At 44.3% G+C, this 27275-nt stretch overlaps 1 protein-coding gene across 2 annotated transcripts in view; it reads right to left on the bottom strand.

The window, feature by feature from the left end:
* Positions 1-25194, bottom strand: part of AHDC1 (AT-hook DNA binding motif containing 1) — a 79962-nt gene extending 54768 nt beyond the window's left edge. For both annotated transcript variants that reach the window (XR_006388389.1, XM_044288027.1), the window contains exon 1: positions 24736-25194. Coding sequence is in view for 1 of the 2 variants with exons in the window: in XM_044288027.1 (XP_044143962.1) it covers positions 24736-24802 (67 nt within the window). In the remaining variant the exon portion in view is untranslated. The remainder of the gene's footprint in view (positions 1-24735) is intronic.
* Between the last annotated feature and the right edge of the window lie 2081 nt (positions 25195-27275).

The following is a 27275-nucleotide window of genomic DNA, read 5'->3' as shown; positions in this document are numbered from 1 at the left end:
GCTGTGGTAAAACTACAACTCCCAAGATGCCCCCCCTTGCTTGGCTGCTCTCAGAACTCTATAGAAATAAATGAAGCATGCTGGGAGTTATAGTTTCACCACAGCTGGAGTGCCAAGGTTAGCCATCACTGCCTTAGAGCATGGCCACACAGGTTTTTTGGTACAGTTTGAAGCAACGCGTCGTACGACATTTCATGTACTTTTGCTGCTGCAACAGTCACAAAAAATCCATGTCATATTTTGCATTGCACACAAGACCATTGACTTTAAGTACAACTTGGCTGTGTTTTCATAGCCAAATCACAGTTCTATAACATTTGCAGACAAGCCACACATTTTTGTGTCACTCGATTTTTCTGTGAGACATGTGGTCGTACCCATAAACACAGATGAGACTTCTTTTTTAAATCCACTCTAAAATAAAAAATAAATAAAAACAAACACATGAACATGTGACCATACCCTTAGGTGTCCTTCATAAAATAAATTTGCTTTGGAGTTTTTTTTTTTTTTACCACTAAGGCTCCATTCACGCGTCCGCAATTTTGGTCCGCATCCGTTCCGCTATTGTGTGGAACGGGTGCAGACCCATTCATTCTCTATGGGGACGGAATGGATGCGGACAGAACACAGTGTGCTGTCCGCATCTGCATTTCCGGGGTGCGCCGCCGATCGTCCGGTCTGCGGCTCCGGAAAAAAAATAGAGCTTGTCCTATTCTCGTCCGCAATTGAGGACAAGAATAGCCATTGCTATGAGGGTGCCGGCCGGGTGTATTGCAGATCCGCAAAGCACTACGAACGTGTGAATGGACCCTAAAGCAGACAGAAAATTCTGGAAAATTTAAATAAAAAATAAAAAAAAAAACACTGAAAAACTTCACACAAAAAACCTGTGGGAATCTACTTTTACACACACGCAGAATTTTTCATGCAGTGGATTTAAAAGGTTGGGTAAATATACAGGTTTTGGCTCCAAAAAATAAAAAAAATAACAAAAACTGCATTTTACTTTTTTTTTTTTTTAAAGCCATGTGTAAAACGTAAGCGTTACAGATTGCTGTAGGCCAGGTGGTGTCAAACCCTTAAAACAGTAAATTTGGGCTTTGTGCACAAGCAAATTCATATAAAGTCAGCCTGTGTGCAGACATACGAAAAGCCAAATCTGTAGACAGTGCACCCCACATCAGGAGAGGAGCTGCAATACAGTATGTGACGGGCAGTGCAAGGCAAGACACCAGTCATAGGAAGAGTGGCCTTGTCTCCCACAGAGACCACATGTCACCCTCCATTTTCTAAACCACAGTGGAAAAAGAAACAAGACATGTCCAACGTGGACAACAGACTTTCCAGGATATGCCACATCTTGGCCCCACACCTATCTAATGAGCAGGAGTGGCCAGACTTGGCCATGCAGCAATCTCTATTGACTGCTATAAGAGCTCTGGAAATAGCCAAGCATGCTTATGGCAGTTATGTGACAGTCACATACAATGCCAACTACATCCACAACTAGTTGTTTAGAAGTCACCTTGCTCTCTGTAGTCTCCTTCCAAGTTATGGCGTATGCACTAGCTCAACATTTCCTGAAGCATTCTGTCACAAGCCTTAGCCATGCTCTTTGATGTCCCTCTAAGAGTATAACACTAATAGTTTTGTGGGTAAAGATTTAGCAAACACTGCTGTTTTCTGCACTGACGTCATGTGGGTGGGGCCACTCGTTGATTGACAGCTACCTGTGCATGACTAAGCATACAGGGAAGGCTGTCAATCATTGAGTAGGACTGCCCACATGACTGACGCATAAAAAGAGCAGAGGGTTATCACAGGTTGATCACACACTGATATTTTTATTTGCTTTATGCCCATTAGTGGCATTTCCCATGTACTTCTAGAAACTATACATATGCATTATACTGATTTCTAAGGTTACCTATTCACAGTAAACTATATGACCCCACATGGAAAATCATTGATAGTAAACACATTCTGGCAACGGAACATTTTGCTTGCAATTGATTATTCATACCTGAAAACCATTAACAGTTTTACAAGACTGCAGCGGAGACATTGAGGTTGCATGTGACCGCTGCAGCCTATCACTAGCCTCCATGCTGTATTGCTCTGAGGAAAGTGATAGGCTACAGTGGTCGTATGGTATACACCTCACCGCTCTATGCAAACAGCATGAGGAGGACCAGAGGTGCGGTGCTGAGGATTTTTTCTGGCATGGGGCAAAGTATACTATAACTCAGACAACCCCTATAAAGTTCCATCTAATCCCTAAATTCCGGGCCCCTGTAATAAAATGAGTGCCTCAGAGGAGGCACATCTTCCACATCTCACACATAGGGGGAGATTTATAACGCAGGGTATTTTTTAAGTCTGTTTTGCAGGAATCTGTGTTGCTGTAATTTATGCCAAATTTTATGAAACACCGCACAACGTTTGATACATTTGGTGCATCTAAAGGGCCTATTCAATGTGGGGAATGCACTCCGTGTGACATTGCTCCTGTGACGAGAACTCGCAGCATTATAAATCCTTATGACGTTGCGCGTTTGTGAAATACTTACAGAGAGCTTAATTCCCGTACTGCATAAGCTGTGAAATTGCCCGTGTGTCTTGATATACTGCGCCAGTAAACAAGTGGGGTAAAAAGTGGAGCAAGACTGCAACTTTACTGGGGTGGTGTAAAAATGCAAAATGCAGCACATGTTTTGCACAATTAAGCTAAAAAAGTGACAAAGCACCATTCTGCAACTTTTTGAAATCAGGATTCTGATCTTCAGACCTGGATAAACCACCCCCCCTCCCCATTATCCCTTTGTTACAGCATGGACACAATCACATCAATTACATACGACCCGACCAAATCTGACAGGAAATAAAATAACCATTAAATATTCTGAATTATTGGAAAAGCTGGTGAGTATTTTTAGTACTACACAATGTCGCCAACCAGATTCCATCTAAAATACCAGTCAGCATTGACGTTCTTCAAACCTTTTTGCTTCAGTCAATAAGATGGATCAAGTCTACAGGAATTTCCAGATATACCATCATGCGCCCAGGGGTTAAGGGACACTGGCGGCTGTGGTGGGGGGTACACCGAATTCCTTCCCAGCTGCAGGCCTGGCTGCTCCTCCCCCTCCTATCGGCGCACACCTGGCAGGACACAGCTAGGCTTCACAATGCAGCTCTCAGCTCACAGGAGCAGCATTGTGCAGGACCTGACACGGGAAGGAGGAGGGGGGAGGAAGAAGACACAGAGGGACCTGTGTCAGATCCTCTGACAACCAATATAGCCTACCATGAATAAAAAGAGGATCTTGCTTTGTGAAGGAACACATAAGACTGCTCTGGACAGATCATTTGCTATGCTGTTTATTCCGGCTCCGTTCACCTGAGTCTGATGGGAAATATTAATCAAGTCTAAAAAGGACTTCTATATGGCATATACATAAGAAAAATATAACATACACATAAAATGTCAGGTGGAGCTGTATGTATAAGAAGGTATCCTCGCACTCACAAAGCGGTTTTATTCCTTCCCTTCCTGGCACTATTTACAGGGTGGGAATTCCAAATAAACACTTCCTCCCTGTAGACTCTGCCCCAAGGGGGGACAAAAAGCCACATGCTAACCATCTGCTGAACTGCATACTTACTTGCACTCAACACGCCCGGGATGGGTTTTAGCAGCTCATACTGACATGGCTACGCAATTATACATAGCTACATAAGTAAAAACAAACAAGTAAAATAAGTAAGGAGATTCAGCAGTAAATGTGACAGAGGTGACAGTGCCGGATAAGGTTGTACATGGTATACACAAGCAATGAAGTTTAAAAGGAAAAAGGGGTGGGTGCAGAGGAGGAGGAAGACCGCTGAAAAAGGAAAGGGGTGGCAGAGTACATACAACCAGGATGGGCTGAAAAAGGATGGAGTGAAGAAGGAAGCAATGTTGTCCCTATAATTTGGAGCAAGCCAACAGGAGTCAACAGACAGGAAAAATACAATATATTAAGTATATAATAAAAGAACAAACAAGATAAGAAAATCTAGAGACTGGACGTAAAAAACACGCATCATAGAGCAAGCACAGGAGAGAAAAGCTGAGTGCAATGAAATCAAAATGAGAAAAGTGCAGAGAGAGCACAAAAAGGAAAAGAGCAAGAAAAGCAAAATGAAGCGAGGGAGACAGCAAAGGGGAGAGGACAGAGCAAAATGAAGGAAAGGGGTGGGAGTGAGGGGGAAAAGTGCAGACGCCACAGAGGAAAGGGAGGAAGGAAAAAAGCTTCAGAGAAAGAAGCCAAGGAGTGTGAACAGCAGAGATGAGACCGAGGGGAGAGAGCTGGCGATGCAAGCAGAGAGAATGAGCGTGAAAAGCCTGCGAGAAAAAAATAGCTCAGCAAAGGTGTGGGAGACATGGCCAGACAGAAGAAAAGGAGGAGGAGGAGGAGGGGGTGGTGGAAAAGTAGGGGAGATCAGGGAGCACAGAAGTCAGGAAAGTGGGAGTCAGACGGTACACTGGTGGGGTACAGATTCCCAACAGGCAAAGAAATAGGAAACAAATAATCAAGCTGTAAGGGATGCATTAAAAAGGCAGAAGCAGGGGAGGGAGGCACAGAAAGAGGAGTTAAGAGAGGCAGCAGTTAGCAGCAGGCAGGGGACCTGGCAGTGCCAGCCCTCAGCATGTAACACAGAGCACAGATGGGGGGAGAGAGAGAGGAGAGGAGAGAGGAATAGCATGTTGTTCAATCTCCTTTCAGCGTCCAAATCCTACTCCCCCCTCCTCCTCTCCTCACTCTCTCGCTCCCTCTCTCCCCGGCTGCAGGGCTGGAATTTTCCACTGGTTTTTTGCACATCCCTCAGCCTCCAGGAATGCGGCTGGCTACTTCTCCCTCCATGCACAACCAGGGGAGAAGAGGCCAGGACACCAGCGGCTGTAGGGGGGAGGAGAAGAGGTGGTAGGACACAGCTGGCCAGCCCCCTAGAAGGGAGGCTCTGACTGTGCAACACATGTGCTCTCCTCAACCAACCCCCAGAAATAGCCTCACAGCATGCAGGCACAAATGGGACCCGAGTAAACATTAGTCAAGTTACACGGCCATGTCCCCAGAGTGAATTATAGCCCAGTATTGGTGGGGGAGAACGCTAGACCATGTCATGATGAAATGGCGGTTTTCCCCATACAGCATAAACTAATATACTATGGGCACTCATTTTGGACCATGTAGAGACTGGATCAAACAGCCATACATGTAACTGTAAGTACGGGTCATATGTAAAGTGGTCATGTAAAGGTCTTCTATGGTCTCACTTAGCATTCAGGTTACAGTCAGAGCCTATGGAACATGCAAAAATGACACCCTCTACCTGTGCGCCTATATTGTAGGTATGCCACAGGGCAAACGGTGGTGTAATCGGCACATATGTTATACTGTTAAGGGTGCCTATGCTTAAAAAAAACAGCTGAATGTACATATATTTGGAGAAAGGAAAACATTTAAGCTAAATTTCACAAAATTGGCTCAGTAACTGGCAAAGACTTATCAGAATTCTACTTTCCTGTTACCACAGGGCGCAGCACAGACGTTAGCTACACAGAGCTACATGGCTGACAGCGGACTACAGATAAACCAATGTCAGTTTCCAAAAGCAACAAGCAGAATTGTGGAAGCAGCTACAGATGTGAATGTGGAATAAGGTATGAAAGTATCTGGGAAGTCCACTAACAAAAGGTTCACCCAGTTTCCATAAAACTTTTGGTATGTCATAGAGACGCATGAAAGGTTTTGATCAGTGGGGGTCCAAGTGCCGAGACCCCCACTGATCGTTAGAATGAGGACAGAGAAGCACTCGCATATCACACTCTCTTTAATGCAGGAAAGGGAGCAAGACAGACTCTGAGACAATTTGCTCAGAACTCTGGACCCCAACGATCAACACCATTGATTTGAAAATGCATGAACACATTGGCAACTGGGTGTTACCAGTTAGGGGGCCTTTTTCTGGCATTAGTGTCGGGAATTGGCCAGACAAATACCACTACAAGCAGTGGTTTTAGTCCGGCCAAATCTTGGCACTAATGCTGAAAACAGGCTGGATCCCCACAAGTCTCATTGGGGTGCATTCACATGCGGCAGATTTGGTGGCAGAAAATTCTGCAAAGCACCCTTATAGTCAATGCACTAGTATCGGGCTATGGTTCACAATGCAGGCAGCTGGTTCCTCTTTCAGAAGAATTTACCATTAGTGTGAAACTAGCCCAACACCAGCAATCAGTGTACACATGAGCAGAATGTGGATGTTAGGGATTATTCACACGTGGTAGATTTGGAGCAGGAAATTCTGGGACAATCTTATTAACAAGATGAGGCTTGCTAATGCGTTACCAACAATGTGTACTCCTCCATCTAGAACCAAATTATTCCGTTCAGGACAGAGAAGGTTTATTCACTCACATCGGCCAGAAAAATGAATGTCACAAGTGCAGCCCAAAAAAACACTTCAGCCAGGTGGCTCCAAAAACAAACCGACCATCTACAGCAGGGATGCTCAACTTGTGGCCCTCCAGCTGTTGTAAAACTACAACAACAATCCCACCAGGCTGATAGCTGTCTGGGAATGATGGGAGTTGTAGTTTTGCAACAGCAGGAGGGCCGCAGGTTGAGCATGCCTGATTTACAGCATCTACATCACCTCATCTCCATCTCTACAGGACGAGACTAAAAGCTTTTTCCTGGTTTTACTAGTGTCTTATGTGATCAGTAGTAATAATAGAGGAATGGCAGAGCAGAGTTAACTAAGAACTTTCGAGTTTGAAACATGTTAACCTGTGGTGAAGATTGCAGTAGGTACTTTTATACCGATCTACAATAAAGACGACCAACACTGATGGATGCTGGAGAATCTTCTATTCTTTTCAGAGTTGTTCCAGAATTGTTATTTCATGGAGAATACAAGTGCCTACTAAGACACACAAGCCAGGAGAGCTAACCGGTCCTCTTTAATATGTCTGATAAGTCCCTTTCTATATGCTAAAGAATCAGGTCAGATGCATTCATAAACTTCATGAATGGAGTCACCCATTCAAACTTGGCAATAACAGCTACAAATCATTCATCTTCACTTTCAGGCAATCTTAGGAATTGGTGCCAGTCCTAAATGCACAAAAATATCAACTAAAACGTTAAAAGTATTGTCTCAACTCCAATTGCTCATCTATAGATTGCAAGAAAACTGGCCTACCAGTGGGATCTCTTCCAACGACACAGACTCATGACCCCAAAAGAACCAAAGCTTTCAGCATTGCTCTGCAAATTGGCCTTCTGTTGTGGCCTGTATGCCGTCTACTGTGCCGCAAACACAGTCGGGATTCTAAGGGTCCTTTTACATCGCCTGGTCCCATTGGTGCTCATATAAAGTATCTTTACCCAGGTTGGGGAAAATAGTGGTTACCATGATGGTTTGTTCCCCATATACTTTGCATTATGTCAGCACTACACCTGGGCACGGGGGGGGGGGGGAATAAGTATCTGATCTAAAACTCTGACCTCTGGGAACGCCGTGGATAGGGGATTAGTTCATCCAACTCCCTACTTTATTTTTAGAAAATTCTGCTAACTTGGAGCTAATCCTATTAACAAATCGACTGCACCATAACAAACTTGGAAAGATAGTTACCCATATCTGCAGAATATTAGCAAAAAAAAAAAGTGTACATCAAGACTAGACTCAACCATTTACTCTTAATGGAGATAATACAAAAGTACACTGTATATCAACAGGTTACCTGCATTTTTGGTCAACAGTTTGATGGTGGCACAGCACTGGTTGGCATCATTCATGGTGATTGCGCCAATGCCAAGGCTATTCAGCTGGATTCAGATCAGCTTTCACATCAGCGCTTATTATTTCTGTTCCATTATAGGAGTAGAAGAATGAAAATAACGGAAGGAGGAACCGAGCCAATCGCCCGATGAACGAGCAGATGCTCATTGCTGACACCTAAATCTTTCTTTCTGGGCAGTAGATCGTACAATGTAAACTGTGATCTGCTGCCTAGAAACAATGAGGGTCATTGAAACAATGAGGTACCTGCAATCTGCATTCCCATACACCACTGTATAGGAGTACAGATTCCCTTGCGGCTGTACTGAGCGGCTGCTCCTGCTGGTGTTGGCGCTGCTCTCCTTAAGCCTGGCATATATGGTTAGCCACACCAGGCTTTAGAGAGCAGAGCTGTTACAGGCAAGAGCAGCCATGCTCCGGTCTGTACAGCGCTCAGTGTGGCTGCAGGGTAATCCGTACACACACAGCGGTATGTATATATATCACATGCAAAATATATTTTAATAAAGTTTCTTTGAAGGCATAGGTACACTCTGACATGTCTTTATGAAGGAACCCCAATTTCATTATGTGGATACATTTTGTTAATAGTTTATATTAGAAAGATGGTAAATAAAAACTAGGTGGACAATCAACCGAAAGGTCTCTTTACAATAAGCAGACCAGTCTCCTAAGACTACTTTCACACTTGCGGCAGAGTGATCCGGCAAGCAGTTCCGTCGCCAGAAACGTATACCAACTGATGGCATTTGTAGGACTGATCAGCATCCAGTTTTTTGGGCCGGAGATAAAACCGTAGCATGCTGCGGTTTTATCTTTGTCCTGGACAGTCAAAAACACTGAACTGAAGACATCCTGAACGGATTGCTCTCCATTCAGAATGCATGGGGATGAAACTGATCAGTTCTTTTCCGGTATTGAGCCTCTAGGACGGAACTCTGCCGTAAAAGAATAACACTAGTGTGAAAGTGAGAGGAACCTGGCAGAAAGTGTTCAATTCCCCTACAGCACCACACTGTGCATTACACAGTCCTACTACACTCAATGGGCTGTCTGTGTAAGGCCGTATGCACACAGCCATGGAACACGGATGTGAGCGCTCCATGGTATCCCGGCCTGGAATCCTGCAGTAGTGCACAGCGTCATTGGTTGCTATGACGCTATGTGCTTCATGCCGCCACTGCACTACAGTAATACACTTGTATGATCTATACGAGTGTATTACTGTCGTCATAGCAACCAATGACACTGTGCGCTCCTGCTGTCAGCAGGATGCCAGGCTGGGATACCACGGACCGTGTTCCATGGCCATGTGCATTCGGCCTAATGCAGGACAGGACAAGCCTCCAGAGTAAGAAAATGTTTGTTACCACTCTCCAAGCGAAGAGGCGCATGGGACAGAGTACACCACTTACTGCAAATTCCCTAAATAGGGTATATGAACAGGTTTACTAAAATGGTCCTTTTAAAGTGGTTTTCCAGTAATAATTATACTTTGTGCAACACCCACAGTCGGCTATAGAGTAGAAGCAAGTGAGCATAATAATACATTTTTGTGGGAAAAGATTATGTAAGACCTCATGCACACCAACTGCATTTTTGGTCCGTGTCCGATCCACATTTTTTGTAGTAGCAGACCAATTATTTTCCTTAGAGCCTCAAAAAAAATGCAGACAGCACATGTTATGCAGACAAGAATAGGCATTTTTTTTAAGGCCCCTTTCACACGAGCTAGTATTCCACGCGGGCGCAATGCACTGAATCTGGACCCATTCATTTCAATGGGTCTGTGTACATGAGCGTTGATTTTCACTCATCACATGTGCATTGCGTGAAAATCGCAGCATGTTCTATACTCTTTTTCACGCAACGCAGGCCCCATAGAAGTGAATGGAGCTGCGTGAAAATAGCATCGCATCCGCAAGCAATCAATGCGCATTTCACCAGCGAGATAGAAACTATTGAAAAAGAATTGAACGCAATTGCAGGCAAAACTGAATGAACTTGCTTGCAAAATTGCGCTTTTTTTTTTTTACGAACGCACCCAGACCTAATCTGCCACGCTCGTGTGAAAGAGGAACCGAGGAAAGTGTAGGATGCACATGGCTGGTATCCGTATTTTGTGAATCCAGTTTGCAAGCCACAAAATACATAGTTGTGTGCATGAGGCATAAAACTTCTAATTTATCTATTTAAATCTCAGATTTTTCCAAGACCACCCCTGTGAACAGCCCTCAGCACACAGGGGAGGTGTTATCAGTGATTGATAGAATTCTCTGTATAAGGCTACATTCACACGAACATGGTGTTTTGCAGATCAGCAAAACACGAATACCGGCCCATATGCCTTCCGCAATTTGCAGACCACACATGCCGCCACCATCATAGAAAATGCCTATTCTTGTCCGCAATTGCAGACAAAAACAGGACAGGTTATATTTTTTTTTTTGCAGGGCCATGGCACGGAACTACACACTAAATTTATTAGCAACTGCCAATATAGTGATAATTGATGTACATACTTTATTGCTTGTTTTATATTTCATTAAGAAATTAAGATTAAGTCAAATAAATAATCTAGGAGCATGTAATTTTCACTTGCTGCCTGATACCAAGAACAAGAGGGACCATTTCTTTCACAAGAAGTGAATGGAAATTACAAAAACCTCAGCACTTCAGTCCATCTCCAGGAACCCAGGTTTGCTCTCACAAGAGATTCAGAAACAGAATAGCCTCTTTTCGTGGTGTCATCGGTCTGATCCGTTTCCCTTTCCAATGGTTTCTTGAAAGTATTACAATATCAATAAGCACAGGGAAGGGATGGGGGGGGGGAATCTGTATTGGATTGGCGGGGGACTGAGTTAGGCAAGTACTTTTTATTTCATTTTTTACTTTAAAGAGGTTATCTGACCTATGAGAAAAATAATCAGTCTGTTATAAAGTCATGAGGTCCCATTTCCACATAATTTGTGGTAATCTGCCTGTTAGGCAAGATCCATCCCTAGTAACAGACAGCCCATATGAAATGGGGGAGTGTCAGAGCTAGCTGAGGTTCTGCACATGATTAGGCTACTTTCACACTTGCGCTTGATCGGATCCGTTCTGAACGGATCCGATCATATTAATGCAGACGGAGGCTCCATTCAGTACGGATCCGTCTGCATTAATAACTTAGAAAAATGTCTAAGTGCGAGAGTAGCCTGAGCGGATCCGTTCAGACTTTCAATGTAAAGTCAATGGGGGACGGATCCGCTTGAAGATTGAGCCATATGGTGTCATCTTCAAGCGGATCCGTTCCCATTGACTTACATTGTAAGTCTGGACGGATCCGCACGCCTCCGCACAGCCAGGCGGACACCCGAACGCTGCAAGCCGCGTTCAGCTGTCCGCCTGGCCGTGCGGAGGCGAGCGGAGCGGAGGCTGAACGCCGCCAGACTGATGCAGTCTGAGCGGATCCGCATCCATTCAGACTGCATCAGGGCTGGACGGAAGCGTTCTGCTCCGCTCGTGAGCTCCTTCAAACGGAGCTCACGAGCGGACAGCAGAACGCTAGTGTGAAAGTAGCCTTAAACAACTGCTATTACAAAAGGTTTTGAAGATTATCGGAGAGTCCTGTGTGATGTAGGTGTGATCTCCCCCTCTATCAGTTCTGTGAGCTCCGAAGCTTTAAACAGTGAGAAATAAGGGAAGTGAGGTCACTGCAGTACAGTGCTGGCAGATTCCACAAAAAAGGAGACGCCTCCTGCTTGTGAGAGAAATGCACCTAATTATGCAGCTAAAGAGGGGAATAATTTGGCAGAGGAATATATCAGGGAAGCCCAATAAAAACCTTTTCCTTCTGTTATGATTGTACAATGAAGCACAGCAATTATGCAAACTTTTTTGAAACGTCAGGCACACTTGTTGGGCACCAATGATGAAAGCATAAAACAGAAGGCAGGTTCAAGTAGGTGTGCATTAAATAGGTTGTCTCGTCATTACTAAGGTGAAATGAGGGTAAGCCTCAGCTAGTAGCCACCTGGGATAGTTTGCTTTGCTATACTTTTTCTGTAGCTCCCATGCACACCAATGGGAGCTACTGAAACAGCAGAGTGCCGGGCCTGCTCCACTGTTTCCCAGCACATAATGCTCAAGGGCTTATTAAGGCCCCTTTACAGGGCCAGACGGTGCAGGCGATTGTGACAATCACCAGTGTAGGAGACCGCTGCATTTACATGCAGTATGGAAGTAGGGGAAGGAGCGATCGCTAACGCCATCATTCGTCTCCATAAAGGATCCCTGTTTACCGCCAAACGATTTAGGTGATGTGTGAACGAGCATTTCGCTTGTTCATTCGAGTAATCAGAGGCACCTTTACACCAGCAGATTCGTATAAACACTTGTTAGCGATAATCTGCCCAAATATAGGGCAGTGTAAAGAAGCCTTTAGTATGGACTTTAAAGGGTTTGTCTCATCTCGCTGTTACTAGGGCAAGACGAGTCAATCTCTTTAAAGTCCACATCCACAGACTATAGAGTAGGCAAGGGTAGAACACAAAAGGTCAAGGACATGCAGCCTTGTTGGAAAACACGGAGTTAAGAAGAAAAAAAAAAGAAAAAAAAAATTAAGTTAGCACACTCCATGCTGTATGTACCAAACGGTTCAGGGACTGGCGCCTTCAAAAAGTATTTAAATTCTGTTTGATTTGCAGGATTTTTTTGTACGTTCTGGTGTTTCCATAGAAACCTAATGCTGTCTATAAAGCCTTCCTAAACAACCAAGTAGACAAACGTGTTTGTAAAACTCCGCAGTCCCCTGTATTGCCTTCCGTAACATAATGCATTGTTGTGACAATATTTATTCCCAGGCCAAAGTCAATGTATTCAGAAGTACAAGACTGAAATGGTTTTAAACCCTCAAGACCTTCACATTTGTTGCCCAGTTAAGGGCATGAGCAGGTACAATAATGTACAATCATCTGGAAATTCATTATGATGGCTGAAAACAACGTGTATTAGCATATGGCCAACACACAATGCACTGGTGTCCTCCACAGAACCAGCCTTTAATTCAACATCCCAAGGCAAAACGGCTAAAATAATTTGAACATTTTAATCTCCATACCCCCCAGTCCTAAGGGAACACACAAATATATGCGATAAAAACACACCACAAAACCTGTCATGTGCAGGTTCACTATAAAGAGAGGTAGGCAAAAGCTACAGAAGTCGATGGAAGTGGTGCACAACTCTAAGGTATCTTCATGGGGCAGATTTGTTGGGGAAATTTCTGCAAAGGAAAATTATTTCCATACATCTGAATGGGGTTGTATCTGCAGCAGATTTTTACAAAAATAACTATGGTGAAGAAATGCCACTGTATGGCGTCAGTCTGAGGAATGCGTTAACATACACTGTTTTGTATACATTAATTAGGTTAACCACCCTTTATAACGCCCCCCCCCCCCCCCCTAATGCCTGGACCCCTCAAATAGGCTATACTAATTCAACCAGTGTGGAACATGCCCTATCTTTATGCAGAACGTGGACCCATTAAAGTGAATGGGTACACGATCTGCTGCAGCTGCCGCACGGTCGGTGTCCGTGCATTGCACGCAGCACGGCCACGGGGCGCACACATTCGTGTGCAGGAGGCCTAAGGGTGAGTTAACATGTTTTTCCTATCCGTTTAACATATACAAAAAATATATATATATACATTAAACGGATGCCTCGGACTGATAACATACAGAGTTCCATAAAAATAAAAAACTTTTTTTACAATGTTAAAAAAAAGTTACTTTTACTGGACTCTACAGGATACAAGAACATTTTCCTAATGTATATGTCAAACAGAGGCATAAAAGGTGGTGTGAACCCACCATAAACACTAATAAAGCAGTTGTGATTGTGTAAGCTTTATCATTAAGAAACACTCCAAATCAAAGAAGAAAAAACAAACAAAAAAAAAAAAAAAAACTATGCCTTCCATGGTCATTTCATATTTATCTCACCCCCAACACAAAGAACTAGAGAGAACTATTCTTGTCCAGAAATACGGACAAAAATAAGACCCGCTTGATAGCCTGTAGAACGGCAACACAGATACGCAAAAAAATAAGGATGTGCTCATGGCCCCATAGAAATGAATGGGTCTGTGCACTATCCACACAAAATACAATCGTGTGCATGAGCCCTTGCCCAGAAACCTAATAATTATTATTAAAAACCATAAGTGCCGAGACAATTGGCTCTGACAGACAGACTTTTTTCATTGGTTATGCCAATTATTGGACTGCAAGAAATTTCTTCATATGGAAACGGATAGCATTTGTAGATGGATGCGGCTCCATCTCACAAATGCATTGTGATACCGGATCAGTCTCTCTGGTGTCATCTGGAAAAACGGATCCGGTGTTTATTTTTTTCACATTTTTAAAGGGCTTCTGAAACCCCTCAAAAGTCATTTTTCATTTTTGGTCTAATTAAAATCCTTATTGTGCGATTTTTCAATATATAGTGCTCTTACCCTTTTCTGGTGTCCAGTTTCTTTAAAAACCGCACTTTTATAATATGTTAATTACATGGCTACCAGCAAGTAAGGCGGTTACTTGCTGGTAGCCGCCGCATCCTCCTTTAAAAAAAGAGTCCCCTCCTGTTGATTGACAATAACAGCGAGCGCTCTCCTCCTCTGTGTTCTAAATCTTGCGCCTGCGCCGTAAAGGTCTTCAGTTGGCGCAGGCACACAGAGGAGGACGCTCACTCGGCCGCTCCTTCCTCAGTGCGCCTTCGCCAGGTGTAGATGCGACGTCTTCACCGACTGAAGACCGGTACGGCGCAGGCACAAGATTTAGAACGCAGACGGGGCCAGCCATAGGAGGAGAGCGCTCGCTGGCCCTGTCAATCAACAGGAGGAGGGGGCGTTTTTTTTTTAAAGGAGGATGCGGCAGCTACCAGCAAGTAACCGCCCTATTCGCTAGTAGCCACGTAATTATAAAAGTGCGGTTTTTAAAGAAACTAGACAACAGAAAAGGGTAAGAGCACTATATATTGGATTTTAATTAGCCCAAAAATAAAAATGACTTTTGGGGGGTTGACAGAAGCCCTTTAATGGTCTGCACATGCGCAGACCAGGAAACCGGATCTGTTTTTTCCGGAACACTTGGTACCAGATCTGACATTAATGCATTTCAAATTTCTGTCCGGAATTTTGGACAGAGAAAATACCGCAGCCAGCATGCTGCAGTACTTTCTCAGGCCAAATATCATAAGATGGACTGAACTGAAGACATCCTGATGCATACTGAACGGATTGCTCTCCATTCAGAATGCATTAGGATAAAACTGATCAGTTGTTTTCCGGTATTGAGCCCCTAGGACGGAACTCTATGCTGGAAAAGAAAAACGCTAGTGTGAAAGTATCCTTATGCTGACAAATGCGGAATCGCAATGTTTAGCTATTGGCTTAAAGCAACACATGCAGCAGAGCTTGTGAACGTGTGAAGAAATTAAATAAAATGACATCAAATAAAGTAAATATGTATGTCTGAATAAAGGTCTCTTAGTTTCTCATATTTACAGGACTAGGGGTGCGATATTCTTATTATACATATGACATTTATACATACACAGGCATCTAGAAATATAATTTCTGGCTGAAGTTTACACAAAAAAAATTAAATAAAACCACTCTATTTAATAAAATAATAGCCAAGTCTTCCTCTTATTTACCATTACCTTAAGAATAAAACCTAAAAGTTCCAGAATTTAGATTTTCAAAATAATTTTCAGTGAAATCAAGTCCGGAGAATTAACTGCTGTTCACTGCAGCCTATATACAGCCCATAGAGCAGCAGGGAGAGGTTGTCATTAAACAGCTTCATAAGTTATTAACAAGGTTTCCCACTCCACAGAACAGGTATTAAATGTATGATCACTGGGGGGGTGCAACCACTTGGATCCCCTAAGCAATAGTGCTGCATTCACTTCCATGAGACAGAGTGCACAGCTATCATAGTAGTGAATGCAGTGGTCACACATTCGCAGCAGTGCTCCATTCACACTCAGGACCTCCATCTCGAGGATAGGTGCCAAATGTTAACGGGAAATCTCCCCTAATGCATTACTTTGTATACAAGAATACCTGTTCACATAATTCCTTGACGTAATGGAGGAGGAGAACGATGCAGCAGGACATGTTACTGGCATTGGTGGATAGTGCACTGGCAACATCAGCAGCTAACGTGTAATTATTACAGGGGCATTAATCTGGAATGGATAGTTCCATGCCACTAGATTGCCAGTTGGGGAACTACACACCTGATTCCCTGTGTACCAATAGCAATCCACTTAAAAGTTTTTTGATCTAGAATGTATGCTGCTTTATTCATATGCACGTTTCATACTGCAGTACTTTACTTTCTCCCCGCTGCTGTCAGGGAACAACAAATAAATAAAAAGGGGGGGGGGGGGAGAAGAGAGAGAGTGAAATGAAGATAAACAGTAACATGAACACTACCACTCCATTAAGATGGGAAACAGGACCCCTAACTCTTGGGATTGGTGGGGGTTCCATTGATTAGACCCCACTGATTAGTTATAGCCTATGCCATAGTAACCAGAATACACCTTTAAGTTACACATTTGGCAACGCATTTGGAGGCTACACCATGAGTGCATGCTGTATATAGTTGTTTCCCCATTTTTTTTTTTGGATGGAGCGTGCCATTCCAATGAGTCACACCACTGTCTGCTTTAGTCTGGGCTTACCATTATGAATCAGAAAACCACCACTGAAGCCAATACATCATCCTTAAGCATGGACCTGTGTACACCTCTGTAGTGGGTACTACCGTTAAAATATAAGGCTGGGGCTACAATGCCATCTTTATCTGCAACACCCTGTGCAGCCACTGAACTTCATGGAGTTGCACAGCAATTCACAAGTTGCCACGACAGCTGGATTTTTTGTGGTTCTAGGTTTGAAGAAACTTGCAAAAAGTGCTGCTCCCTGATGTAGTGCAGTGGCAGCACTGTTACAAAGTGGTCGACGGTGGTGAGACGGGTGTCGCTGTATGCAATCTTAATGTACATTTCTCTTAAATCCTGCATTCCAAAAATGATTTACCTATTTTATGTAACATCTCAGGATGCATGAATAGATAAACTCTCAAAAAATGTACATCAAATTCTTAAAGAAGACCTGTCACCACTTCTAACACGTCGGCTGTAATAAGGAACTGCATTCCCCATGAAAATGACCGGAGCATCTGTTCTTAGAGCTTTGTGGTGTGCTGTCCCTCTGTTATCCTGCCAGGAATGATAAAGGGGTGTTACCAGTTGTGTCACTGTCCATCTAATCCGTGTCACTTTCCAGAATGTAGTGACACCCAGATGTCACTATATTTATACATTTCTAGGAAGAACAACAGAGGACCAGCACAAAGTAGCGTTATGAGAATAGATGTTCCAGAATTCATATTAGATTGAGAAAACAGGTATTCACGAAACCAGACATGCCAGTATTGGCGACAGACATATTGCATCAGCTGTCCCTTTCATTGGCTCTGCTTGGCTTTTCGATCCATAGAGGTATATGGGATCCATACTGTACACGCTTGAAAAACCAAGCAGAATCAATGAAAGCCAAAGGGGCAGATCGCTTTTAAAACAGCTGCCACCGCCTTTATTTTTTCTACAACGGTTTAGTTACTCCTTAAAGGGAACCTGTCACATTGAACATTGCTTTCTGAGCTGCAGGCATCATGTTATATGTTAATATATAGATTTATGGGTAAAGATTCTGTAAAACTTGTATTTTTACACATTTAAATTCCTGCTCATTCTGAGCTTTGAAGTCCAGGAGGCGGGCCTATCAGTGACTGACAGTCTTCCTCTATGACTGTGTATACAGATAGCTGTCAATCACTGAAAGGACCGCCTCCTTCACATTTAAAGCCCAGATATAAATGAATACATTGCAAGTTTATCAGTCTGCTCAGCTATTCCAGCTCTATAATAGACTGCCTGTAGTTCAGATACTTGACAGGTTCCCTTTAAACAACTTCACATATGAAACTAAAAAGAAAGCCAGAGCTGAGCAGGGAATTACAAGCCGTCAACATGGGATAAGACAAGGAACATACGGAAACTGGTTGTAACCAATGGCGACCAGGGGGGAGGACCTAGAATACATACATTATTTGTAGGTAGACGTGAATACAAATCTAGGAAACTATATCCCAACCGCACCCCACAGTCATGTAGAGGGCCATGTCTATAGCCTGGTAAATGATACCCAAAGAAACGGATAGGAAGATGATATTTCCCAGTCGCCGTTTCAGATCATTACAACAGCTAATGGGAGGGATTCAGCCATCAGCATCGGTTAGAGAAACTGCTATTTAATCAAACAGCGACAGCACGTTTTACAGAATCACTATAAAAAAAACCTTGGAACATGGCGAATGCTAACATTTTTTTATCGTAGGGAGCCTTTACACATGGCAGAATTTGTTGCAGAAAATTTCTGCGACTGAAAATTAGTTCCATTCACTTGACTGGGGTTCTTTTTGTGGGAAGTACATGGATTTATTTCATTCAGGCAAAAGGAACAGATTTGCAGTTGAAAAAAAATCTGCCACACGAGAAGGCACACTAAAGGGCAAATGTCGTGGCACTGGCAAGCCACGGCTCATGATGGTGCATCACAGCAGCACCCACTCCTTACTGTATGTTACTCATATAGATCATTAGCCATAAATGACATAGAAATAACTAGAGGAAACTGCAAATGATGACAACCTATTACAACCTCGAAGCTTCACCACCAAAATGACATGCCTCTAAAACGCGGACTTCATTCATTGTAAACGTCTGTAAGGGGAGCAAAATTCCAACTTGGAGTAAATTTCAGTTTGGGGCTTTTACTGACAGAACGCACATGGAAAGCGGAGAAGTAATAATAAAGAAAAATTAGCTCCAAGTTTTATTACGCTCTGTAAATATAAGCAACAGGCTATAGACTACAAACAGGCGTCGGTGACATTCAGCGCACAAGTAATGAAAGCAAATCTTAAAATCCTACACCTTAGACATTTATAGTTGTTAATTGGATTTCAGCTTCCCATTCCAGCCACCCCGAAAATTATTTGCTTTCAATTATTTCCTCGTTTCATTAGGCTGAAACCCCTCCACCCCCTGCTATATAACCACTTTTAATCTACCTGTCAACTCCCCCTTTCCTCGTGTCTTTCTACCATCTCCCCTGTTCCAATTTATCCCCCATTACCTCCTCCCTTTCCAAGCCTTCTGCCTTATTCAGGAATATCAGCCCCGTCTCTCTCCTCCCCCTCTCCTTTGGGATGCGGCCTACTCTCTGATGCCTGCTGTCTGTCAGGTCCTTGCCACATATTTTCCGCTGACCCCCAACCGCTCCTTGCTGCAGCAGTTTGGGAGGGAGGTGGGAGAGAGAGAGAGCGCCAGCACAGGCTTCAGGGCATGAAGGGGGGGGGGGGGGGGGGGGAGGAGGGGGAAGAAATCCGACAGGGCTCCACCATCGATCTGATAACTGAGCTTAAGCTGGCACCTCTCCCTTCCTGTGCAGATAACACACAAAAAGTGGTAATAAGTATCCATAGGAGGAGGCTCTGCATGACTGATGTGGACCATCATTAAGAACTGAGAAATTGAACAGAATGCATTTCGACTTGCACGCTACTGCTCATCTATAGATGCTGCTGATCTGCGAGTGCCCTTGATGAATATATATACTGTAGTCACCATTCCTGTCTACTATACATACAACCCCTACAGGAACAAAGGAACCCCGAATCCTTCCCAAAGAAACAATACCCAACTTCACCATTGTCCCTGTCTGCTTGGATGACTAATAATTTAGTAGCGGAAGAAATCATTTTGAGCTGCAAGCAAGAGGCTATGGTTGTGATCTGGGGTGGCGGAGGATGGCTGCATAAGACTCCTATTCACCACCTGTTGTTTTGGGGGGACAGCAGAACGTCGAAACTACACATCCAAGGTAAGCAGGGATTTTGCTTTTCAGCTTCATTGCTTTATTACCACACAGACTTTGAACTGACAGCCTGGTCGTCCTTCATTGTGAACCCACACATGACTGAGCTGTGCAACGCGGGCACAAAACAGTCGTACTAAAATAAAAGTGGAAGGTGGGCGCGTGGAACAAGAGAACCTGAGCACATGCAGCAACTTGAACACTTTCGGGGGCCCGACGTGCACCTGGAAATTACATTAAGGCTAGGTCTACATGATGACATTTGTCACGCGACAACTAGGGCACAGCTACACTGCAACATTTGTTGCGCGACTATTTTTATAATGATAGTCTATGGTGTCGCACTGCAACATGCGACAGTCGCAAAAAATCCATTCAACACCATAGACTACCATTATAAAAATTGGCGCGACAAATGTTTCAGTGTAGTTGTGCCCTGTCGCGCCACAAATGTCGTCGTGTAGACCTAGCCTAAAAGCTAAATTTACAGGGTCGACAAGTGCAGAATAAGCATCTGAAGGCCGTTGTGATTTGTGGGGGTGCTGGAAATTTGCAAATGTGCCGATGAACACTTCTACCAGACAATGAATAATACAAGGGGTCTCTAATATGACCCTCCTAGGAATGTGCAGTCTCATAGGAGACTGCAAGTATCAGTGATACAAGAATTACTTTTACCATGTTAGCATCCATACTAATGTCCGAAATCATTATCATTGATGCAAACTACCTTAACCTATAGGTTGTGCGTTTTATTTCAGCTTCATGCACACAACAGTATGTATTTCGCGGTCTGCAAACCACAAAATACAGATACCGGCCACGTGTAGGTCGCGTTTCTTGTGGGAAAAACGCTACAGGAATAGAACATGTCCTACAATTTGTGGGACAGAAACAGAGATGACATCCATGTGCGGTCTCCATTTTTTGCAGTCCCATAGAAATTACCAGGTCTGCGCCCAAGCAGACCAACAAAACGGTTGTGGGGATGAAGCCTAATCTCAGAGAAAGATCCAGAAGTGCTGAGATAATCTATTACCCTGAACGCTAACTTTACAGACATTACAAATGCATCAGGTTTGTTCTGTCATCCTGGCCAAAAGGCCGGTTAGGTGTCCTCAACAATGCCCATAAGCTATATATCCACACCCTGTGTGAGCGCCTATAAAAAGTGAATGGTAATTCTGATATATGGGTTATTGTTTTACACAACTTAATCTACAGCCAGAATGTTCTGTCACGGACAAACTGTGACCGAGTAAGTACTTGCATGACTCACAGGTGAATGACATATACATACCCACAAGAAAAAAGAAAAAACTATACACTATGACGTTCCAAGGTAACGCACAAATGGAAAAAGCTCTGAAACAAAGACAGCGCACAGTATATCCAACCAAGATTTAGACAGCAAGAAAACAAATATACATCAACGTTATGTTACCTGCCAATAACCACAGTCAATGACTCCACCACAGCATCCAGACAGATCAAGTCACCGGCAATAAGACTGCAGAATAACGGGTACACACTTTCTTCACAGCTCTGTGGGAATACAGAGCAGGCACCCTAGTCCTCTGGATGGGCGTGTGGTCCCAGTTGTCAGGCCCCAAACAGACGATGATAGCATTTCAAGAATATAAGTCATAGATGTACTTCATGAGATCATTTGCCTGACAATTATGTGGCGCCTACAAAAGTTTTATTTTAAGAGAAGACTAGTGAAAACCACAGGGATTCTACATTTCACAAACCTCCAGGTCAGCAGTTTCAGAACCCCCAAAAGAATGAAAAAGAAGGTTTCCCTATAAAATACAGTATATATAAGGGAATTTCGGAGCTACATGGACTAGAACATCCAAGAATCCAGAGAACTTAATATACAACTGATGAGTTGGGGGGGGGGGGGGGCACTACTAAACAACAGAAAAAGAAATGACTTTATATCCACACATCTTCAAAATCCCATGACCATGACTGAAATAGTCTGGTAGATGATTATTCTTGGGTTATTACACCTGCAAAACAAACAAGACGTTACACGAAGGAATGGTTAATGTCTCTGCTAGCATGCTGCTTTGTTCCCGCCTGGAACACAGCCTTTAAAATATGACACCAACCCTCACACACATATGCCAAAAAGTAACCGAAGAGAACCTTTACACTGGAAAGTCCCAGGCAGACAACTGGATTCTATAAAGAAGTCTGCTAGACCACCACATTATCTGGGAGGGAAACGAACCAAGCTTGTGAGTCTGATGTCCACGTCAGAGTGGTATACTTTGTTCAGTTGGTAATAATCATGAATATTTTGGACAACTAAACTTGTAAAAAGTGCAACATTGGTACCACAACGTCCTCACATCACCATTACCGATCCTATGTCACCAACCTCCTCCATGTCATCTTGGCATAACTCTTCTAATTATTTTACTTTGATCAACGACTGCCAAATGGCTAATATTACCAACACAAAGCGGACTTGTGTCCTGAATCTACTGCCATGGAACAGCACAAGCTTGCAGTCCCTAATTACTAGTGCCAGGACTGCTAAAATATATATATGCATCAAAAATCTAGGTCATCGCTACAGATATCTTGAGCGGACCAAAAATGGTCTGGCTCCATCAATATTGCCCATAAAGTACCGGCTGTAGCAGTCACTGGTACAGACAGGTATACATCATGCACCGCCATATAAAGCACATAGGTCTTCATAAGAATACTAAAACTATAGTCCATGCAATAGATCAATGGATATCTAGAATCTAGGACAATCCCAAAGATAAGGTCCAAAGCCAAAAATGGCCAACCACCAACAGCACTGCCCATAAACTAACAGCTGTAGTATTCACTGGTACAGACAGGTATACATCATAGACCACTATATAAAACACATGTCTTCATGAGAATACGGAAACTTTAGTCCATACAATTGATCAATACATATGAAGAATCTAGGACAATCGTAAAGATATCATCCGACTCCAAAAATGGCCAAACACCAATAACACTGGTAATAAACTACCAGCTGTAGCATTCACTGGTATAGAGAGAAGTATGCCAAACCATCTGTACCATATAAAACACAGAAAGGTCTCCATGAGACGATAGATGGATGATGGATGATGGATGATAGATGGATGGATGATAGATGGATGGATGATAGATGGATGGATGATAGATGGATGGATGATAGATGGATGGATGATAGATGGATGGATGATAGATGGATGGATGATAGATGGATGGATGATAGATGGATGGATGATAGATGGATGGATGATAGATGGATGGATGATAGATGGATGGATGATAGATGGATGGATGATAGATGGATGGATGATAGATGGATGGATGATAGATGGATGGATGATAGATGGATGGATAGCCTTTACATGGAATACTAAATCTCTGATAATCTCAGAGCAGTGATCACAAATCCTAACTTTAGGGCATTTTTAGTAAAACATCTGAAATGCAACACAACTAGTATACAACCAGCCTAATGTCCTACCCCCTACCCCCAGGACATACCCCACCACAACGGCTATGTAAATTTATATAGGTGGTCACAATGTCTCAGCAGAGGGTCCAGGGTAGAACTTGTCCACTGAGATCAATGTGCAATGCAATGAGCAGCATCTCTGTAGGCACAGAGCCAGGTATCTGAGCTATAGCCATCTGCAGCCAGTATACAGAAGCATGACTACCACAAATCGATACGGCAGATAAGGGTGCTGTAATGAGCCTGGAGGGATGGAGAACGTGCACTTACATTAACTTACCCTGCTCCCTTCTCTCTGCCACCTCCAGCTCCTCCAGACTACTGTGTAAATGTAAATATGTATATATGAGTGGGATATTTTCCCAGACACCGCCCCCTCGCCCTGATTGGCTGCTGCACTCCCAGTGTCATTGTTTTTGCCTAGGACACACACATTTTATATAATACACACCAAAAAATAATAAACAATGTATGTGACACCGGCTGTGATGTCACCTGGACACCAGGCGGAGGAATGCAGCCCCTTCTTGGTAAACAATGAAGGATGGGCACACCATGGAGAGCAGGCAGGACATTAGCCTCCAAGTGCTAGGCAGCAGCACAGACCGGCCATTGTTCTGACCAAAGGGGTTAAGGGAAAAGGAAGAAACCAGAGGCACTCAGACAATGACTGTCACCTGAGCTGGGACATATGTCCCCTGACCCTCCGCCCCTCCTCCACCTCTTCCAGGGTATAATGGCACCTTTTAATTAGAAGAAAGGGGGAAGGGAGGGGGAGATAGCAGGCTTGACATGGTGTCATCCTTTATTTTAGGCACTAAGTGAATTATAACTCTAGTAATAAACACTGGTAGCAAGGTGAGAAGCAAGTGTAAGGGTGATAATGGTGACGTGAGGGGGCACATGACAGCAGAGCTCGCAGCCATGTCACCCAGGAGAGGGGACTGGCTGCAGGTGTGACTGGCAGCAACTCGCACACAACTAATATATGTCATACATGCAGACATTTAAAGGGACAGCCATGCAGAGAGGCCTAGCCACTGATCAGAGGGGTGCCCACAGCCTGGCACAGACAGACATGCATGGAGATGAGATCCGGGGGCGCCTGCGGTGTGTGCTGGATGAGACGACCCCCAGGGTATATACCGAGAAGTCACCGGAGATGAATCACCACAGGGGGTGACTACAAATCTACAGCCCCGCTGCAGGGCGCACGCACCCGGCGGAGCCAGCACCGTCCCCGGGGGGCCCTCCAACAGCGCGCACAGCATAGACATGCCCCGGGATAACCCCCTGGCACCAGCCGCTCCCCCCTCCCTCCCTCCCTGGACGTGTCCCCTGTGCCCGGTGCCACACTGACCGCTCCCTGCCGGCTCCGGCTGTTCTCTGCCGCTCATGGCTGATCCAGGTCCGGGCACGCTCAGCATGGTCACATCATCACGGGGCCGTGCAGTCCCCGGGGCCTCAGTAAGCGGAGATTCCCCGGGGGGTGAAGTGAGAGGCGGCCTCAGCTGCTGGCGCTCTCTGAACTCTCCCCTGGCCGCTGGCTCAGCGCGGAGACCCCTGCGTGTCCCGGGTGGGCGCCGGATCTCTCTGGCTGCGTCTCCGCTTCCGTCTCCAGGTATTCCCCTGGTGAGCTCAGCCAGTCCCGCGGTACTCTGCCGCTCCTCTCCGCCCGCGAATGCACCGTCTGTCCGCCGAGTATGTTTCTGGCGCTGTAGCTGTCGCTCCGGTATATCCCCGGTCTAAGCGCCGCTCTCCCCTCTCCTCCTCCGTGTCTCTGCGCTGAGTGCCTCTGAGCCGCCTCCGCCCGCCGCTGGCACCGCCCCCTCTCCCTCAGTGACGCGGAGCATGTTGGGACATGGAGTCCTCCCCGCTGGGCCTCTCACAGGAGAAGTGAGGCATGCCGGGAACTGAAGTCCATGCGAGCAACTGATCTCTAAGCGCATGCGCTCGCTTGATTTTCCGGGAAATAGAGCGCAATCTCCTTGGTAACCCCGGTGCTTGCCGGGAGACGTAGTTTTTCCTTACACTCAACTTGCGGAATTTTTATTATCGAAACGCGAAGTATTCTAAGAATTTGGATAAATAATGCACAAGAACCGCTAGACAATCCCCTTAACTTAATCCGCTCTAATTCTGTTAACTTTATTTGTGCATCATGGGATTTGTAGTCCATTACAGTGGTAATGGCTGATGGTATATGTAGTTTTGGTGCCTGAGCAGCAATGCATATTGGAAGTTGTAGTGAACCAGGACGGATTTGCCCTCTGCTCTGCTTGTTCTCTGACTCCTATTTATGGGCACTACTGATATTTGTACTCCTGTATTTCTATATTGTCTGTGAGTTGTTGTTTTTTTAACTATATTTTGTGCTTTTTAGGAAGTCATTATAGTAGTTGAGGCTGTAGCCAGCAGCGGTTGTCAGGAGGATATTGTAACTATGGGGTGGACCACCAAAACCAGACCCTGTTTCCTTTGTGTGGTTTGTACAGGATAATACTCATCACGCCTCATCCTTAACCCCTTAAGGACTGTGTTTTATTCCCCCCACACTTTCCAAGAACCATAAGTTTTGAAATTTTCCGCTCACATCGCCGTATAACGGCACACAAACATATTTTTTTTAAATCCATTTCCATGGGGTTTTTTTGCGTCCCCTATGCGGATCCATTCACTTCAGTGGGTCTGCATACAAAAAAATGTTTATAGCCGATGTGCATTGCATTTCTTCATGGCCGTTCCGCAAAAATATAGAACATGTCCTATTGTGCACGTTACGGACAAGGATAGGACTGTTCTACTATGGGCCAGACTTTCCGTTCCACAAAATGCAGAATGCACAGGACCGGTAGTTTGCGGATCCACAATTTGCAGACTAATTTTATTTTTAATTGCACCACTTAATTTACCATGTCTTGTATTGGGTCTTGATATTACGGCAGTCACTGATGATTACAGTGATGTCAAATCTAAGTAGTTTTTTTTGTTTTACTGCTTAGAAAAAAAAGTTAAATAAAAATAAAAAATTTCAATACGTTGCCATATTCTGACACCCATACGTGTTTTTTATACTTCTATCTGTAGTACTCTGTAAGGGCTTGCATTTTGAAGGCTGAACTGTAGTAGAAATAAATATAGAATTGCACATTTACATTTTTTATTCTGTGACTGAATTAAAGTTATCTCAGATCCTGGTATTATGCAGCCGGCACCCACCACATATAGGGGGAGATTTATCAAGACTGCCGCAGAAAGCTCTGAATTTCCAGAGCTTCCTGTTACAAAAAAGCAGGTTTATTGTGAAAGTGGTATAACAGAGGATCCATGGAGGATGCCACAAAAATAGAGAACCACATGTCCGGATACCGTCAGTGTTGCAGACATCCAACCGAGTATCATGAGAAGCCGTGAATGTTATCTGTGGGGATTTGCTCTGGTAGACAGGCTTGCGGACACAGTATAGAGGCAACGACAACGTCTTTAACTTAAACAGTTCGGTGTTTATTCACACATAAGGATAAGCAAAACAAAAAGTCAGTTTTAAGTCACAGTCACCTCTAGCCGGGTGTTTGCTCACACAATGCAGCAATGCAGAAGTCCTTGGACATAGCAGAAACCACCTGCTCTCACGCCAACAAGGTAGCAGGCCTTTACGCAGGCCCAAACTCCCAGGTCCCAACTCAGAGAGGAGTCAATTCTTACCACATGCCAGTGCTGCCAGTGTTTTATAGCCCAAACCAAGACTTGGCCTGGGACATGGGAAGAAGCCACCCACCCTGCACTTTAGCTGCTCCCAGTAAGAGCCGGCCCAGATCGGTAAGGCCTCTTTCACACATGCGTTGTCCGGATCCGGCGTGTACTCCACTTGCCGGAATTACACACCGGATCCGGAAAAAC

The sequence above is a fragment of the Bufo gargarizans genome, chromosome 3, assembly GCF_014858855.1.
Source record: "Bufo gargarizans isolate SCDJY-AF-19 chromosome 3, ASM1485885v1, whole genome shotgun sequence".
NCBI lineage: Eukaryota > Metazoa > Chordata > Amphibia > Anura > Bufonidae > Bufo > Bufo gargarizans.
The sequence above is the reverse complement of the archived record's forward strand: the minus strand, read 5'-3'. Positions and strand labels throughout refer to the sequence as shown.